General features: G+C 41.2%; 1 protein-coding gene across 4 annotated transcripts in view; it reads right to left on the bottom strand.

Annotated features, from left to right (window-relative positions):
* pax7a (paired box 7a) overlaps positions 1-20,643 on the bottom strand; it is a 46,519-nt gene that overhangs the window by 24,474 nt on the left and 1,402 nt on the right. The window contains exons 2-4 of one of the 4 annotated variants that reach the window (XM_076760872.1): positions 19,935-20,170; positions 18,995-19,139; positions 18,466-18,594 (exon numbers count right to left, since the gene is read on the bottom strand). In XM_076760872.1, the coding sequence (XP_076616987.1) occupies positions 18,466-18,594; positions 18,995-19,139; positions 19,935-20,170 (510 nt within the window). The remainder of the gene's footprint in view (positions 1-18,465; positions 18,595-18,994; positions 19,140-19,934; positions 20,171-20,643) is intronic. The other 3 variants (XM_076760874.1, XM_076760882.1, XM_076760889.1) reach the window with 3 other exon arrangements.

Genomic DNA, 20,643 nt, shown 5'->3' with positions numbered 1-20,643 from the left:
TTTTGTAGAAAATAGCATCAAATGTGAGCTGAAACTGATCAAGAAGAAGCTCTAACAGCATTATCTGCGTTTTGGAGCCTCTTTTGTTGCTCAAGAGAGCGAGACTGGCAACGCAGAGGATTCAGATGACAGCCTCTCCTCTCTCAATATACAACTGGGAGAATATTATCTTAATCTGTGGATATTTATTTAATATAGAAGAGGCCCTGATACACAATCCTGCCTCTTTGAGGGGCCCCAGAGGCTGTGAAGGCAGAGGGCTGAGGGGGAGCGGGGGTGTTGGTGGGTAGAGGGGTTAATCTGCACAGGCCACCTTGCTGCTCCTCACCCTGCTTTTCTCTCTCATTGGCCCAGGGCACACTGCTCGTACACAGCACAGCCAAAGTGTATAAAATAGAACACAATATCACACCAAAACCATTCAGTCCCATGTGTTTCCATCCGCTGTCATTAAATGAATTAGAACATATTTTACATTACTTTTTAGGCATTCAACTAAGCTGAATTTTTGCTCGAGGAACATAGATACAGCACAAAGCTATACAATCCGGGCCGACAGGGAAATTTTTGACAGCAAATACGCATTACCATTGCACATTACCATTATAACTGAATTTAGAAAATTGCATCATTTTCACCTCCTCTGCATGTCTATTCAAACTACATGGCCCTTTTCATTTCATGTCATAAAATTTATATTTTCATAATTTCCTCATTGAGACATTGACAAGGCGGCGTGATGTGCCAGTGTTGCTCCAGGCCTAGTTGGATTGCATCATGCTCAGTCCAGAAAGTGTGGGAGAGGGAAAATAAAGGGAGATATTGAAGAAGAGGGTGCATGAAGAGATTTCTGCTTCTGACAGAGGCCCTTCGCTATTCAGCTCAAATGCAAACTATAATGCTCACCTGAATGTCTCGCTTGAGTGAGTTCCTACCGTCTAATTCATTGTTTTACAGCCGCGATCTGTGTTTGCAGCTCACTCGAGTCAAATCTTCCAACGTGAGTGGACAAAAGAATACTCAAACCTAGCCTCCAAATAACAACTGTGAGAACAAAAGAGCAACAGAGCTGGCGGAGTCTCAAGGCCAGCTCCAGAGTTTAATTAAACAAGGAATTATGGGATTATATGGAGACTATCATTACAGGCCACTCTATGAGTCTTCTACGAACATTTTTTGTCCCCCTGAGCTCATGCTCAATGATTCTCTGCGGATTACATGTGGCCGCAGGACATGAGGCCGCATTCATTAAATCAATTCTTCAGTCTTATCCTTTTTAATAAAGATTGATTCTTGAAGCACAGACTCACTCCGCTGCAGAACACCCTTGAACATACAAAGTTGAATATGTACATACACCACATATCCCTTTGTTGGTTTTCATGAGGATGCGTATATCCATTTGCCCAGTAACTTGCCATGACGACACTTGAGACCAGCCCAGCAGTCTGCAGATCACTTTCCAAAGTCACCTCTGTGTCCTACGGGGGGACGTAGGGGCCGAGGCGGAGAGACACTCGAGGGGCCCTGAGAAAGACACCAAAGTCCTTCCCTCGTTGAATTATTATATTTTCCTCCCCTTTGTTCAGCTGCTTTCACCGACTTTATTTTGCAAGTAAACCACTACGGCAATCTGTGTCACATTTAGCATGCTATCAGGCTAATGACTGATAAACCTCAACAGACAATAGCTTGTACTGCTGCTCTCCATTAAGCCCTACAGAGCCAACACATCTGCTCTTGTACATGAACCAGAAGCACAAGGTCAACAGCCCTGTCTGTAATGAGTAAGGGAAAATGGAAAATGGCACACGCTGCATGGGGCCAACTGGGATTGGGGTTAGACGTAAAACTCATCTATATGCTGACTACATTTGGCAGCTAGAAGACAGAAAATATATTGAAACACATGGCTGCTCTGGTCTGAGAATGATTTGTGCTCAACATATCGTGGTGTTAAAACAGGCTGTCCAATGAGCACATGACTTAGAATACACGTACAGTGCTAACAAGCAAAGATAAAAACAGAAAACAAACATTTTTTAAGTCAGAGTTTTCTGGACAAAAGCATTTCGTGTCTCTTTCCCCCCTCGCACATCTGCCAATATTAATAATCACAGACTCTGAGACTGAGTGAGTCTATGAATAAGACTCGGTGAACAAAATCCCTGCAGGCCTGTCGAGGTCAATTCCTTAGCAGTCCGCTCAGCACAAAAAGGTACATTCTGATTAGACGTCTGTATAATACCATTGCGGTAATTCCCTTCACAGGTTCATGGGATATTGATAAACCACTCATGCCTTGTCTCATTACTTATCATCCAATTAGAATCTAATTATGTGCCATCCAGTGGGCACGATTATTGCCGTGTACTCTCCTCCAGGGGCCCTCTGAGGTTTTTCCCCAACATTGATTTAAAATTGCACCCATTGTGAATAGGAATTAATCAGGTTTGCACAATGCTTTGTCTAGGTAAGTGCTTGATTAAGACTAGAAATAACACTGGGTATTGTTTGAGTAAAAGCAACCTTAACCTAGATAGTAATGAATGTCATGACTTGTGAAAGAGATGGTTTCAATAGAGTTTAAATATTCAACTGAAGACGATCAATCACTGAGCTATGATGCATTTATCCGTCGTGTAATCGATAAAAGATTTAAAAAGGTAACTTCTTTAAGAGGCTGAAAGCCGAGGCTGATGCCATGTTCACGTCAGACAGGATGGATGGTAGCGATCTATTTATGCAGGAGATGATTGAATACGTGTGCCGTCAGACATCAATAAAAAACCACAAACCACCAACCCACACCTTCACATAAAGACAACGAAATGGTTTTCCAAAAAAGAAATGAATACTTATTTAGTTGTTCTCTTGGGTGTTTCTGGACCTGTTTCACCATCAGTCACGTTCAGTTTGAATTTTGCTCTTGCTATGAGCAGCTCCTCTGTATCCTTCACTGCACTGTGGGCGAGTAGTGTCCACCAGCAGCGCACACAGAAGCCTTTTCTGTATGCATACTGACTGTTTTCACTGTATCGCTCTGACTAAACTGTGGTTGCACAGTGGGTGAATGCTAGATATCAATATATTTGCAGTGATTAACAGCTGGTTGACCCTGCTTTAATCAATGTGGTTGATTCCATACTAGAAATAATCCTTGAAGGCGTGGAGAGTCACCAAGTGATTTCACCCTGGTGTGACTTTGCTTTAATGATGCTTTAATTCTGACCAGACCTTTCAGATGAAACAGAGTTTTGCTCTTGAAGGACTTGTGCTGCTAGTTAATAGTTTTAAGGTCACTGTGAGGTTTAAAGCCTGCTCCCCTGATGCTCCTCCTCTGCTGACCCCGCAGACAGACTCCTCAGACTGCAGGCAGATGGGATCCTCATCATCACCCTGTTTCCTCAAACCCACCCCCCCTCCTCATATCAACCCCCTCCCCACCTACTCCTCCAGCCCTCCTTCTCTTCTTCTCCCTCCAACCCCTCGGACTCCGCCAGTCCTCCACCTTCACCCCTGAGACGCTGAGGTAATGCTGATTAAACAGACAGCTGTCCACTCAATACCGGCAATTAACCAAGTGATCTGAAAGGTTACAGATTTATGATACATAACAACAGCAATAACCTTCAGGTCAACCAGAGTGTTGAAAAATGTTGGTTAAGTACGCGCATCTGATTCTTTGAGGTGGTTTTAAATGAAAGACCAGTGACGATACGGCGATGAGTAAGTACTCGTCATGAAGCATTACTATCAATAGCATGTGGAAAAATCAATTAAATGCTAAAATTAAAACATCCTTGTATGAATTACACCAAGAAAAAAGTTAAAAAGGTGAATAAGCTTTACTCTAAAAAATGGCAAATTGGGTAAATATCAGTATTCTGATCCAGAGGTGTACCATTGATGGGAAAAACAACAAAATCCACCATGACAACCGACAAACCCAAAAAATTTAAACAGTGCAGCAAAACTGACATATTATTTGCAAATGTAAACGTTGAAATAAAAAGACATTGCTCTCTCTTTGTCCAAATAAAATGCAATGACAATCAGAAATCAACTATTTCTCTATTAGAAACATTCATATAAAAAACCCCCTCCCCTTTGCAGGTGTCAGGTGTTTTTATCCCTCATCTCACCTGTAAGCAGCATTAGCCTAAAGTTAAGTAGGGCTCATCCTAGTCAGACTGCCTCTGAAATCATAACCCATGGCCTCAATATCAGCCATACCTTTGCAAACTATCCAAGACAGAGGGACAAAAACAGACAGGGCTTTGGCAGTGCAGCATTAGCTCATAATGGCTCATTTTGAAAAGCATATTAGTTCCAGCATAATTACAATCAGGCCTCACGCTCTGTGTTTTGCAGGCATTCACAGGACCAGCCTCTGAGCACCGAGTCACACCAGTTGACTGTGACTGACAGCAGATTTAGTTTAAAATGGTGTTTTTTCCTCCCTCTTTTTTTCCCACAGGACAAAAATAACACCGCATCTTTTCTCCCTATTTATGTTGACTTGTTTATTTTGTGCCTACCTTTTGTCGTAGTTGATGCTGCAATTATACTTTTTGTCAGTCAGAGGGGGTGAATATCAAAAGGCCTAATTATGCAAACAGGCCTATGATAAGAGGCATCTGCCTGAGATGGGATCTGCTATCTCTGACATGCATCTGTCTCTGTGCTGTCTTCGGGGCTCCAGGCCTGCATATAAACAGCCCTGCCTGTCCCCAGGACTGCATACGATTCAACCACCAACACTGGAGTGGAGGGATGTTTCGGAGGCGGGGGGGATCGTGCGGCAACATCAAATAACTAACAACTTCCCAATTTGCATTTCTCTGAGAATGGTGCGGCATCTCTATTTAACGCACTTGCCTGTTCATCCCAAAGGGGTTGCCAAGTTAAAGGAGGCATGTGATTCAAGGCATTTACCGAAGGATGTATCTGAGATAGGAACCTTATGTGAATACAAGATAGACGACAACGATAACCGGAATGGTTTAAAGACAAATTCTCTATGAATAATCTTTTCCTGTAGTTATCTCCCGAGCGAGTGAGTGAAAACAAAAACAAAACTCTAAAAGTGAGCGTAGCCTCAGCGTGGTTGGCTTTTATTCATATATATTAGATTTAAATATTCATCTCAACATACCAAACAATTTGTAGAAAGACTGCATATGTGGCCAAATCAAGTTAACAGTTTACTTGGTTTGGTAACATGCCAAAATGCATCATCAATTTCCTCTGGTTGTCAGTGACCTTCTCTGGGCCGTAATTTGACATTTAGCTGAAATTGAATCTGGCTGAGATGTGTAACTATACATGAGGATATTAAAACTCCACCGTCTATCTAAAATAAAATCAATCTCAGCTCACCTTTGTGGACAGATGTCATTGGATTCAGCTTTGTCTCATGCCTATCATGTCAATTACCAGTTTATGGCAGGTGGCTCAGGGCCAAGGGCACTTGTTCCAAAGTCTCTTTCAAATTGTGAGACAGGTGAGAGAGCAGAAGGGAACAAGAGCTCTAAAATGTGCAGCCGACTTGTGCAGCAATTACACATATTTAGCTTTAAGTTTTTAACATAACAAGTAGCTGTTAAAGACTTCGGGCTGAACAACTATCTGATGAAATTAGAAAAGGCCGCCTTCCTGCAACCTCTCACTGCCGGTGTCAGAGTTTTAGGCTCTTTAATCGGCATTCCATAGAAAAATTCCAACACTTTTCTTCCCTTGTCTCTCGGACAGAATCACGTTCTTTAGAAAAGGGGTAGGGGGCTTGAAAAAGAGGAGAAAAAGGCAAGGGAGGAAGAAAGATGGGAGGCTCTATAATCTTTGGCTCTCACAACAAACAATTAGCCCCCTTTTCTCTGTTTGAGGTGGGGAGAAAGTGGGAGAGAGGAGGGAGGGAGGGGAGAAGAGGGGGATGCAAGAGAAAGCAGAGGAGACAGAGAGGGAGAAGCAGCGAGAGCGATGCTCTTTTATGGCTCTTGTCATATGGATGAAGGCGCGGCGCGTCCATGAGAGCGCACGCTCACCTTCAACAACAGGGCGTCCACTGGGCCTCCCGGCCTTTTCAGCCCGGAGAGACGAGCTCCTCAGGGGGCCATTAGAGCATGAATAGGGGCCTGACAGCCCTGTGCAGCTCCGCAGGGCATCCATAAACGCTGACATATTGACTCCCCATGCCTCTGCGCTGCCTGAGTGTGAAAGCGTGAAGGGCTTGAGGGGTGGGATTCTTTTTCTTTAATATACTCCTGACTAAAAGTAGAGTATTAGTGACAATATGAATGTTTGTTTTTAACTCGAACATATGCTGTGTTTCTAAAGGAGGCAAGTCCTGTTGCTTTCCAGAGGACTGTTGATTTATTTTTGATATAACGTTATTATCAATCACATGTTTAAAAACACTACATGTCACGATCATATATGAATTTACTCTCTAAATTATAATATAATTTCCTGCTGTGGCAGCTATTTTAGAAAAGAAAAAAAAAGGCAGATTAGAAAGGGTCTAACAGAGCCACATGGAGCCTTAAAGACTTCAGAGGATACAAAATGTGTGAACCTTGTTAGGAAGACCTCTCGCTTCCCCACTAAGACTGAGCTTTGCACCAGGTTTCCTCTTCTGTCGGGCAGAATGTCACCGCCTGAGCTCAAGTCTTTGCTAATTGAGGTCACAGCGAAAGTAATGAAATTAACAGAGAGCACAAGAAAGTAAAAGGGAGCCCATGGGGGTCTCTGCCAAATGGCACTGGAGCCAGAGCCTTGGTCCCCCAGCAAAAAGCTCTAAAAACCTACGCAGGAAATCAAACAGTAACGTCTCAGGGCTATGAGCTGAGGTCTCCTGGAGGAACAAATCATTTTCTCAACAAAGCCAAAGAGAGATTACCGGGCACAGTATAGGAATGCACAGCGGACATTTTTATGTGCCCAAGGGAAGTTTCCTAATTTTCTGGACAAGGCTGGGCAGCAAATATTGTGGAAAAGTTTGTGGCATATAGAGGACACCAGGAAGGAAAGAAGAGTAGTGAAGAAGGAGGGAAACTTCAATAAAAACTCACGACTGATGTCAAAAATTATGCCAACATCTAATTAACGGGCAGGAAAACTAAGGTTCTCTTTACAGAAAACAGCACATTTTACTACATTTTACGTTCCATTTTAGAGCTATAATGACCTTTTGGCTGCTGGCTCATGTGTGTGCACATTACTTTATTCCTGTACATCGTGACACTGAGTTGTCTCTGCAATTGGAAAAAATAAAAAGAGAATAATTGCTCTGTAATTATTCAACATATTTTCAAAAATAAGCTACTATTATACTCCACTGTATTATGGAGCACTGAGTAAACAAACTGTTTCTTTATATCCAATAATTTCAAGAATATTTCCTGTGAAGAGCTTTTTTCTGGGCACAGTGAGAACATCACAGCGCTTGGCATTAATTTCTGAGATCCCTCCATATTGAGGGGTTGTAATGTGGCACAGTAGCAAAGCTTTTTACACTGAGACTACATATTCCCCAAGGAGAGAATGACTGACGATGCAGAAATAAGCCCATTAGTTGAAAATGGGGGACAACATTTGAAGTTGTTATTTTGTCGGCAAGGACAGGAGCTCCACCCCACTGTTTGGACAACCGCTTACACATTTTAACTTGGTGGGAAAAAACACATTTCTGATTTGCAACACTTGGGGAACATGTTTATTGTCTTTGTGGTTATGAACAAAAACACGCACAATTAAAACAAATGAATATTTCAGTGGTGAAGCAGATCAAGAGCATAAAATGTGAAATGTTCTGGCCCTAAGTAGCATAGGCTAATGGCGATTTTTAAACTAGCAGACCATGGTCAATGTTTCTCATTCATCACTGAGGGAGAGCACGGGCGCACTGTGCTAAACGTAATTACTGTTGCACATTATGTGGGCTATTCCTGTATTGTAATAAAATTAGCCAGAAATGCTTTTTGTCTTTTCTAATGCAGCTCCATGGTAACCAGTGGACGGTCATAATGCAACACACTGTCCCGATCTGTGCCAGCTGTCAGAGTTTGACAACCTTAGGTGGCAAGGCGAATTGGAGGAAACTACATTTCTTTCAATAAATTATGTGGCTCTGACCTGCTCATCCATTGCACAATTTAACATGGATGTAATATTGTCCTGATGTACTGTACACTCATTTTTGTACCCCTTCAGCTTTGTTGTTTGGCAGAATAACAATGGTTTAATCACCAAGACAAAGTTATTATTAAACTGTCCGTCTTAAAGCGTTCCTGAGATTACCTCAGTCAGGCAAGAAATTCAACTGCACCATATAGTTTATTCTATAATTCTCACACTGCAGAGAAAAATCTGAAACAGAAAATTTAAGAATTTAATAACTGCAATATCAGGACTGCAAGACTAACTCTGTTAGACTAATTTACTTCAATCATAAACATAATTAATATTATCTAACATACAAAGGGGAAACAAATGCAAAACTATATAAATGTGAGTCTGTAAAAGCGAGCGCTCACATTGGTTTAAAGAGCAGGAAGAAAAAAAAGCCAGTGCTTAGTCCAGTTGAGCAAGATGGTTTAGATTTCTCTGATGGAATATTTGGCTGAAATTGAAAAGGCAACCGCACGCCAACACTTATCTTCCGACTGATAAGGCCTACACAAATATACTGAAGAATTACTGGTGGACCTTTCACAAATTAACAGGCCTTTGTCATTATTTGACATTATCTGTCAGCTGGCAACAACATTCATGCTGTTTGGTAGATAACTTATTAGGCAAAATGACTATGATTTATGGAACTGCATGGTTAATTAACTACTGCTCAAAGCTGAAATTACTCTGTAAACTGTTTGTCCCCTTTGGCAATTCACCTAGCCGAGACGAAAACAAAAAGCCTGCACGTGAGATTTTATAAACTGTCTGCTCAGTCTACGTTTGAGGCTCGTTCTCTGTGCTGTGCGATGTTCTTAATACCGTGAACGGCAGGAAACATTTTATTGCTTGTTGACATGGTTATCAGTGCTTTCTAACAACAGGCAACATTGTCTGTAGAGGTCATGGGGTCAGATAATTAGGCCTGTTTATTGCAGCCGAACGCTGTGAGTGTAGAACATCTGCATCGGGAGGTTTGTTTCAGCAGATGTTACCTGAACTGAACTGTTTTTTTTTTTTCTTTTCTTTTTTCCTGGAGGCCAGGAAGAAAGAAGCCAAGAGGCATCTCAAAGCAATTAAATGAGATTTCTGTCTGATAACTATAGGTCTTTCCATTAAAACCTTTGAAACTAATCTCCCCCGCTGAGAACACTTGTCTCTCCTCGTGGCATGGCCAGGAATCAGCGGTGAGCGATAAATAAATGGCCTTTAAAAAAACATTGGCCCTCTTGTCAAGACACATATCCACTCGAGAGCTGCAACAGTCCAAGTGTCAACTCATTCGCTTCCCATTTCCTCTGCTCTCTTTGCTAAGACACTGCTGTCTAATGAAGTAGAGGGACTGCAATCCCACAGGGCCAAGCAGAGCTCTGTCATCCCTGAGTGTTGTTTTCCCTCCGGACAGCCCAGTCTGCCATCGAAGGTAATACTCACCAATCAGGATTCATTACAACACCAAATCTATGAATGAACTGCCCAGCGCAAGCGAAACCAGCACGCAACTGCCCGGGAGAAGAAATAGGCCTCCCAGGGACCCCCCTCTAAACTAAATTGGATTGCCAATACGGCCCACAGACGTTTGAGAAGTCGAGAAAAACAATGGAGCAGAAAATAAATACTCCAAAGCCACAGTGATGACTCCACTTGGTAAACTAACACAGTATTGATCGTCTTCTCTTCTTCTTTTTTTTTTTTGTTTGTTTAGAAAAGCCTCATCCCTGCTAATAGCTGTCTCAGAGTGTAATCTCTCCCTTGTCCTCCCCCTCCTCTCCTCCCCCTCCACATTCCCTATTATGTGGCTCCTTTCAGCGCGCCTCAAATAGTTTAGGTTCAGTGTCGCACTGGGGTACGGGGCATGGGACTGGGGACCAATTGTTTGCTAATGTTGACACCTGCCAGAGCAGGCTTGGCCTATTTGGGGCCCGCCAAGCTGCAAACTGGATGCTCCCCCTCTTTAGCGAGATTAAGTGTGGGTTGCTGGGGTCACAAATCACTGGACTCCCTCTGATGTTGTGAGGCACAGAGCCAGAGACTGAGAGGACTAAAAGAGAAAGCTGGAGAGGGAGGGACAGAGGAGGGAAGAGGGATAAAGAGTGACAGTCTATTGTTTACTGAAAAGGAGGGGAATAATGTATCTTCTTGAGTGCGCGTAACCAGTGTGCCCCATTCAAAAAAATATATCAACAGTGAAGCCACGTCGCCAAAGCGCTCAACAGTTTTCCGCCTGCCTTTCTGTCTGCTTTTGGGTGCAAAAATGATCAGGAATATGTGACAGCTTTTTGTTTGAAATTCAGCATTGACAGGACAGATCAATTGTCCCACTCTGCTCTTGGTCTCAACATAACAGCTTGTGCAATTTCCACGCCCAAATAGCGGCCGGAGAAAATAGGATGCAAGGTATTAAACCATCTGCTTTTATGATGACTCAGGAGAGACATGAGGCTGATAAAAATGACCTCAGTTTTTGGAGAATAAAGAAACATGAAGACATAGCACACTCTAAAAATGAGCATTTCTTCAGAGAAAGGAAAGAAAGTGCTGGTTTACCCAAACACGTCTTCTTTTAAGTTTGTTCAAGCTCACATATAGTGCAAAGCCCAAGGGAAAACCAGCGTGGCCATGACAGACAGTGCCCAGCTCCTCCTCCTCCTCCCCCTTCCTTTGCAGATGTACATTAATGCAAAAAAAAAAAAAAAAGGGCAGAGATCTGGGCTGCAGCAGAAGCACCCTCTCTCCCTTTAAAACTGCTGCTGTCCAGCCTGATCGTGTCAGTTTGAAGGCCCCTATTCAAAAGTATTCATGCATCTGCCTTTGAGGCACAATAGCTGCTAGTTTATAAACTGTCTGCCCAGGCACCCAAAGGCTTTAGTTCTTATTGTTTTCAGCCCCTTAATAAACTTTTTGGAGGAGTTCATCAACTTGGCTGAATAGCCTATGCAGCAAGTCTCAAGACAGAAAATAACAGAAGGGCCTTTTCTCCTCCCTCTTCTTTCTCTCGTCCTTTTCTAGTGGCTGTTCACCTAACAATGGTGAGAGTAGGCTGTCAGACATCACAGGGCTTTTTTTTGTACCAATACAAGAAAAAAAAGTATTCTATAAAAAGAGAATGCAGCCCCTTAAAATGGGGATCGAAGACGATTGTATTTTCACGTTTGCACAGAACGTATAGGCTAACTCAAACAGCACAGTAAGTTAAAAAATAGTTTGGGAAATTAAATTGTATACAAAGAGAGTGAGTATTTGTAAGGCATTGGAGCCTCATTACAGCAAAAATTATGAAAATTTTGCAGAAATTGACAGCAAAAATATTTGGATTTAAATTACCAATATTTGACAAGTGAAAACGCAGAGCAAATGTATGTGAAGATACTAGTTTTCTGTTCTGTATCTATAAATTCAAACAGTGCCTGACACCTGTTAGACAGGCAGCACAGACATGATGGGATGCAATAAAATGTAATTTTGGCTGTAAGCCATTAATCCACTGTTATACCTTTAAACTCTGTGGAAAAAAAAATTAGCCAAACTAAAAAGTCTTTAATAGATGTCTGGTGTAATTAATTTCATACCTAATTAAAATAAGGCTATACAGTCCACGCAGGCTGGCCTGTTTAGCCCGCTGGATGGCCATAATTGAAGTAATAGCGGAAAAAAAGGCTGCTTAGAAAATAAAAGCCCGCAGCGGTCCAATTCAACAACTTCACCATCCAAGCACGCTGCTCATCTCTCCCCCCTCCACCATCTGACCCAAAAAGGCCTTATTGGCTGCCCCGGACCAACCACCTACTGTTTCCCACCGATGCACTCGGTGCGTTTTAACACCCTAATTAGATGTGACAAGTTCAACGAGCTGGTTTCAGAGGAGGAAAAGCTGGTCAGGTTATGATTTCCGAGTCAGACTCACAGGGGAATCTCTGGACAGCTGATTCCTGTCAGCCTCATTCATCTTCTTCCAGGCAATTAAACATCACTGCTAACAAAGCGGTGGCAATTTGGGGAATACATTAAGCTCCTCGAGTGGAAATGTAAATGTTTGAGGCGATGTTCAGCCGCCTGGTAACACTAATAATAATAATAATAATAATAATAATAATAATAATAATAATAATAATAATAAGAAGAAGAAGAAGAAGAAGAAGAAGAAGAAATGTGACTAATTGTACAAATTATATAAAAAATACAATGTTGACGTTGGAGTTGTTCGATGACATTTGCCACAAAATTACAATGTTATATATAAAATAATATAAGGAATACGAGAAAAAATTTCCCAGCATGTTAACTGTTAATACTTAAATATTTGCCAAGCTGTCAACCGTTTCAGCAAAAACACCACAAAGTCTTCCAAATTACTTCATATACCACGAAATGAATTGGCCTCTAGAAACATTATAAAATGAGAATAAACCGGCATTTTTAAAACTATATTAGCTACTCAGGAAAACCCCCAAAGAAATCAGAAGAAATGAATCAGCTGCAAAAATAAATACAGAAATAAATAAGTTGCACATAATTCAGCCACCTAAAAGTACAAAGTTTAATCGCTAATATTCCACCTGTTGACATGCGCTACACAGATGAATAGGTGTGTGTGTGTGTGTGTGTGTGTGTGTGTGTGTGTGTGTGTGTGTGTGTGTGTTTGTGTTTGTGTGCGCGCGCGTTTGTGCGTCTAAGAGAGAGGGAGGGGATGGAGTCAAACTTAAGCAAAGAAAAAAAAAAGATGAAAAATTGAGATTCTCTATTTATTTTGGACTCCAGCCCTGCAGGCACAGCGCGGGATCCCTGAGCCCCATAGTGAAAATTGGCGGAATAAAACACAGACAGAAATGAGAGACGCGCCGAAGCACCCTACTGTTGTGACAGGATACCTGGAGGGCAACGCTTCCTCTTTAATTTGTCTCGTATGGTTTGAGACCCCCAACCAGACATTCAATCCTCAGAGTCTGCGTAAGCCTACTGAATTTAATTCTCGATGGTGAAATTATATGCTATAATTAAATATCATATAATTTAAAAAATGTTCGGTGGCATAGAGGCATCTTATCAACTTGGTCTTCCTCGGCTTGGTCGTTGTTATCACATTAATAGTAACAACATCTAAAATGGGCCTATCAGCATTTGTGGGGAAATTTGCAGGCTAAACAAAGGGCACCTATGGGTTTACAGCTTATATTCTGATATTTTCGAGCAGGAAATGTTAACCTTGAAATGCTACTATCTGCGCCTAACAATGTGTGATCATAACCCCATAAATGAGGGGAGAAATTGAATCCTTTTAAGTTATTAAGCAGGAAAGGATTATAAACTCGTCTTTATAAATGAGCTAGAAATCCCCATGTCTTCCTCTGTACACTTTTAAATTTCCCACAAGAAGCTGGAGAGGAAAGATTGCCCCTTTTCAAGAGCCCCACAAGAGATGGAAAAACCATTTTTGTGCCCAGATAGGGAGTCGTCCCACATGGTAAGCGCCACTTTAATTAATAGACAGCCTTGAGAGGTATCACTGTCAGCCTGGATAATGGTGGCAGAGCCAGTGTTTGTGCTTCCATGAATATTTCTGATGTGATCAAAGTCAAATGCCAGCACAGAATGAATTTAAGCCTACTCCTTCCCCCCCCCCCAGCCTAATGCTGCCGACACTTAAAGCTCCTGACACTGAACTGTCTCTCCAGTTTATGGTAGGCCTACAAGCTTAAACTGCACTCCTTAAAACTGATGCATTACTCATTACTCACAAGCAATGGGTTTCATGTTCTTATGTTGCACGGTTTGCTCATATTACCTTGCTGGAACCAATAGGCTAATTTGTTACAGTGGTAGTTGCGCTTCCCCACAAAACATCGCGATATGTCATTAGCAAGAAATTCTACCATCATTTTTTTTAATTTAAAAAAATATGCCGAATATAAAAATGTGCTTACGCGCATATTTCTCATTTTAACCAAGTTCAATGTTGTAATAGCCCTAACAAAATGAATGGATGGAGAAAAAAAGAACAAGTTAATAATTTACCTTCTGTCCAGAGGTAAACTTGTCCAGGAAAATAATGATTTTAGCCCGTTCCTGAAGCTAAAATTGAAACTCGTTACAGCACGTTAGACCTGAGATACAGCAGTTCGCCGTTATGTGTTACCTAGCAACCAGTGAACTAAGCTACACGCAATTTAAGCTAGTTAATATGCTCACTATTTATCCGTTTGACATATTTTTATTATTATTGTTATTATTGTAATTATTTTCATGCCGTGTTAAAGGTTGTATAAGTCCCAGAGACATGCAAATCGTGCCAGTGATTGGCTAGAACCATAACAGAAAGAGGACAGCCATGTTAGCTCAGCTAGCCTCGCTATCACCTGTGCTAGCTAAACACCATCTAAAACGTAAAACTTAAAAATCTAAGTCAATTTGTAAAACTCACTTGGCTCTATAAATATCTCCTTTTTAAGTTAAACTGTCTGAAAATTACCCCATTAAGATGACACTGTTTATTGTTTATAGGATATTAAAAAAAATATTTAAAAATATGAATATGAAGAAACTGTTGTCTAATTTTAGCAAAAACTGTTTGGTACTGTGTAGTTAAAAATGCCAATTTTGTTTCAGTATTATACAATATTCAGTAACTAGTCTATATCCCACGTTAATTACCCTAATTTTAGTCATTTACTGCAAATACATTATTATTATTATTATTATTATTATTATTATTATTATTATTATGTCGTGTCTATTCAGCCCCTGCCCCCTTTATAAGAACTGTAGGCCTACCGATGTAAATTCCAGTGAAATGTGGCTTGAGTGGCTGCGGGGACAGGGGAGGTTAATCCGAGTTTAATGCAGTGAAGCACAGCGCAGGGTCTGGGCTATGATGGGTATGTTATCTCTGCCCAACATTTGGGTCTCCCTCAATTTCCACCCAGCCAAATAGCTGCGAGAAAGTGCAGATGGAGTCACTCTCAATGCCTGAGGAAAAAACGTTATTAATAGCTAAATAACTTCCCCATACTTTCAGTGAATCTCTCTCACACACTGTTCCAGATGGATTTGTTTGAAGTGGTCTCTCGCTTCATTCCCCTGTCCTTCTCATTCAGCACGGCTTTAGACCCGAAATATAGCTACATTATATTACCATACACTTAGAGACTGGCTGTGCGTGAACCAAAGTGTGTGCGTGTGGAAGTGTGTGTGTGAGCGCGGGCGTTGTGCGTGTGTTTTTTGTGACGTGGAGAGCACGGAGGGGGCAGCTTTTCACACTTTTCATCACTATAGGCCGAGTTTATCGTTAATAACAGCGGAAATGATTCTTTTTGTGTTCCTTTGTTTGTGAAGGGGGGCGCAGCTGTGTCTGGGAGTGGAGGATAAACCTGAAACACTCATTTTGTTTTGCGTAATTGGTTGACGTACGACGTGAATTAACAAATCTTTACAGTTAACTAACAGCACACACTGAGACAGAAATTGGGAAAAAATGAATATCAAGAGTTGTTTTCTCCAAATACGCTTTAAACAAAGCGTGTGTGTCACAATTTACGCCTCCCACTGCTTGTATTAGGACATTTCACTGAGTACAAGAGTCGCCTCCCATCTCCAAATCCTAACCTGGATCTTTGGGTTGTCTGACTTCTTCACACCTCTCCGCTGCTCTGTCACTTTCCCTCCCTGATGCGCGGAAATAATCCCACCTGGCATCTGTTTAATTAGTTTGAGGACCTCAGGTAATCCTGCGATTTGCAGAAGTGTCCATCGCCTGTCTCCAGCTCATCTGACGGTCAGGTTGGTTGTGTTAGTGTGGCGGAAGGACGCCGAACAGCTGATTCACCCTCTCTTTCTGGGCGATGTGGCGCAAAACAAAAGGATGCACAGGTTTGCACAGATGTAGTGCAACCTTTCACCTATTTCTTGCGCGCAATTAAACTTTGGCACAGAATTTAAGGGCCGTGCATGACCACTAAAGCGCGCACCTTGGATGGGACACTTATTTCTGCACAAGCAGAGCGGAGGGTTGCCAAGATCTCCGCTCCGTCAACAGTCGATTAACAATTATCAGGGGAAAAAAGTGCCATTACAGGAGCGTGAAAAGGTGGAGCTATTTTCGGTGCATAGACTGAGATTTGGTCGGTTTAGCTTCCACTACATCCCCCTGAGAAATAACTCCATGCGACAAAATAAAATTTACACTACTCTAATATGGTTAGCAGTTTAAATACACGTCTAATAAAGATAGATTAGAGCTGGGATAAATCCGTGATGTAACCTCTGAGAAAATCAAATACACAGACCTAATAAACAAATAGATAAATAAATAAAGTCTTAAAATCTGGATAAGTAAACGAAAAAAAAAATCTCATGAATTTTGTGCCCTGGGCGAGCCACTGTGAGCTCCGCTCTGAGATGAAAGTGAAAAGAAATAAAAGGCTCTATTTAATCTGCTTTAAAACCCCTCTCCACATAAGGGCTGTGCTTCAAACTCGGAGAGTGAGGGGCTGATTGGGGATAAATACATTTCTTACCATGCCTGCGAGCTATTACACCAGGCACGAACACAGCCACCTATTCAGCAACCATCGTTTCCAGCGCTTACTCTAATAAGTATTAGCATTATTAGATGCCATCCGGATGCCGGTAGACTAAACTGCACTGCGCAGAGGGTGCGTCTCTTTTTATAGCAACGTAATTGAGTTCCAATTTAAAACACAAGCAGCGCTAAGAAAAAAAAACAAACAAACAGGAATATTATGTGCATATTTTGAACTAAACAGTGTAAAGTCAATAATAATGCAGTGATAATGTAAGTAACACTTCACAACCCAAAGTATCGCATTACGCAGAACGCGTGCGCTCTGTTTTTACGCGGCTGGGTTGTGCGTAACAAGCACACTCCAAAAAAAACCAATGGTCATTTAGCGCCAGCAGGGTTATAGACCATCTATACGGACAGTGGTGATATTTGCAACAAAACTGTGACATTTTTCTGCGAACATTAATGCGTGGTGTGACAGAGAAAAGAGACCGTTTTCACACTATCAACTGATTCTTCTCCAACGGGCCATTATATAAAATTACAAAACTATCTACCAGCGGGGCGTACTGAATAATTCATCTCCTTTTATGTCTCTCCTTGCCCTTTGTCCAAAGTTTTCTCTCTCTTTTACCCGATTTTTGAATGAGAAAGGACGGGCCCATACTCTCCTTTTCGCTGCCCTGCTTTCCAGGATTTGCTTTTGTACCTCGGACTCTTCACTTTAGAAAAGCGTCAATGGAGGGGAGGTTTTGCTCGTGAACTTCATCTATCGAGTTTGAAAAGAAAAATTGGCAGTGTCTTTTTTGGGGGAAAAGGAGGCTTTCGCGAACTCTTATCTAAACCCTATTCTGTCATGTTTGGTCATCAAAAGGGGCCAACCTTTATGTCGCTTGGATGCTGAGCATTTTTCACTCCATGGGCGAGAAAAACAGTGAAGCACTAAACATAGTAAAAATAAATATGACAATACAATCACCAGGTTTTTTTTTTGTTTTGTTTTGTTTTTTAAGGCAAACAAGTCTATTTCTACTGTCATTAAATAACTATAAAATGACAGAATAATAAAAATGTCACATTTTCTATGTAATGTTCCCCATGTGTTATTTCTCCATAGTTACATTAAATTGTTTTAAATATGTATAATATGCTGTAAGGATGTGATATTCCACATGATATATCAATGCATTTTAATTTATTATAAGCTTGCACATACTACAGACAGACACTAAAAGCGAATACCTGCACCAAAGCTTTATTTTCCCCTCCTCGCAGCATTGGAGCAAATAATAATTTGAACATTGATTTCCACTTTAACTGACAAGTGGTGAAATGTCAGTGAACTGACATCGATTGTGAAATGGGTCAACTGTCAGCTGTCGTTTAGAGGTCGTTAAATGAGTGAATGAATGAGGAGGAATTCGCTACACAAATTAATTTTCTGCAGTTAAATACCTTCTGCCAAGGCTCTCATAAATAATTGAGTGAATGAACAACTGCTGGCTCGGAGTTAAAAGCAGGAATAAATTCTCTGCGTTTAGCTGCAGCTCGGATGTGGGACAATTTCCCAAGAGGACGTGAAGTAGGAAGTCTATTTAAAACAATTACTTCCTGCTTAAAAGGCTGTAATTTACCCTAGATGATGCTGATAATAATAATAATAATAATAATAATAATAATAATAATAATAATAATAATAATAATAATAATAATAATAATAGTTTGTTATTTCAGACATATACAAAAGGGCCATATACTTTCTGCTGTTAACTTACATTTATCACCGAGGATGCCATCGATGCTATGCTTTGTTTTCTTTTCTCCATCTTCATCCTTCTTATCACAGTCATCCTCGTCATCTTTTTTGCCAAATCGGGCCCTCAAAACGCGGCTGATGGAGCTCACTAATGGCAACAAAAAGGTAAATGGGTGATTAGCCCTAAAACCCATAAAAGAACCATAGTAATCCTATCATACATTTTTTTTAGAAGGATATACAAAAATAGCACAGGAAAAGTTTTACATGAAAAAAGCTGCGTTGAGAAAATGTTTAAAATAAAATTCTGTACTAAAGGAGCAAAGATACACTATAAATGCAGTAATAAAAAAAAAATAGCTACTGAGCACCAAAGGCATATTTTTTTTTTCTGGGTCAAACAGCTGTAGGTGAGCTTCCTGCTACACTGAAACATTTTATTAGCCTATCAGTAACTGAGGGGTTCAAAACATGTTGGATTCAAAGTGATGTTCAGAAGTGATGCTGCAGTGTTCGCTCGTAGTAAGAAAAAAAAAAGTGCAGCTTACCAGATGAAGCCTCACCTGAAGGAACTGTGCTTCTGTCGCACACGCCGTCCTTCAGCAGCTTATCCCGGATCTCCCAGCTGAACATACCCGGGTTTTCTCTCTTGTACTCCTCGATCCGCTTCTCCACGTCAGGAGTTGCCACCTGCTTTAGGTTTGAAGTGGTGTCAAGGCAGGAAAAAGACAAGAAGACGGGGGGGGGGGGGGGAGGAAGACATTTCAGACGGTTTTAATTGAGAGGGATTTTTAAAGACGAGCAGAAACTGTGATCATACAAAACATACAAATAAATATTGCAAATGAAAGACAAAACTATAAATTGTGTATATTTTTTAATGGGAATATTAGATGCCAGTGAACGGTTAACAGTCATTGATTTAACACTGTGGGAAAGGATGTGTCCCCATATATCTAAATGATATAACAACAACAGTAAGAACACTGCAATGGAAAAAGAGAAAATATTACTTAGTATTAAATATTCGCAGTAATCAATCAGTACTGACAACACAGCCCAAAAAAAGAGAGAATGCATCAGAGGAATTTCTTTCTTGAACTGAATTTTTCCTTGATTTTTTAAATTTTTTTATAATATTATATAATATTTAGCAGGCGCAAAGGTTGTTGTAACCAGCAATGATGTTACAGGTGGGCAGTAATATTACATTTTAGGAGACATAAGTCACTGGTTAGAAGATAATAATAATAATAATAATAATAATAATAATAATAATAATAATAATAATAATAATAGTGACCTATTTCCGATATCCAAAGACTTCCACACAGAGGAGACCTCACATCATTTTTGTCTATCATTGCACTCCATCAGGCCCTTACAACAACACCCCGTCAGCTTTGAGCTCACTCAGGTGTCATGCACCTCGTGACGCCCATTCACGCGCTGCGGTGACCCACAGACCCGTTCATGGATCCCACTCACCCTGGGCTTGCTGCCTCCTATGGCTCCCGGACGGATGGAGCCGGTCTCCTGGTATCTGCAGAGGATCTTGGAGACACAACCGTGTGAAACTCGCAGTTGTCGCGAGATTACGCAGGGTCGGATGCCGTGGTGGGCCATCTCCACTATCTTGTGTCGGATGTGATTTGGCAGGGGCCTCCCGTTGATGAACACACCGCCAAGCTGGTTCACCCTACCCTGGCCCAGAGGGGTGGATACTGCGCCACAATAAACAATAAAAGTCTCAAAAACAACAAAAAAAACACATCCAGTTCTCTAAAGACTTCTGCTCACTTCACTGTGGGCTATAAATGAAGCTAATTCAGCCCGTGTTGTAGTCAAATAGTGGCATGTTTGCTGTGTTACTGACTTTTAATGGGGCGCAGTTTACGCACATTATCATATTAGACATTTTCAAGAGAGCGTCGTGCCAAATTCATCCAGCGTCTGTCTGGCTGACAGGATGTATCCGAGGCCACTTCACGATCCAATTTCACATTCAAGAGACACTAAAGAGGGTGACACTTCCCACCTTGATTATTCCTAGTCATGCTGTACAAATATTGATGTGATCCTTTGAGCCATCTCTTTGCTGTGTGTATTATTGCCATTTCCAGCAGCAGGACACTTGAGCAAATCCCGGAGCTCGAGTAACTTGCGAGCTACGTGGTTTTTGTACATTTCAGTCCAG

This window comes from Chaetodon auriga, chromosome 2 (genome assembly GCF_051107435.1).
Source record: "Chaetodon auriga isolate fChaAug3 chromosome 2, fChaAug3.hap1, whole genome shotgun sequence".
In the NCBI taxonomy this organism is placed as follows: Eukaryota; Metazoa; Chordata; class Actinopteri; order Chaetodontiformes; family Chaetodontidae; genus Chaetodon; species Chaetodon auriga.
Note: the sequence above shows the minus strand (reverse complement) of the source record. Positions and strands in the feature narration are given on the sequence as shown.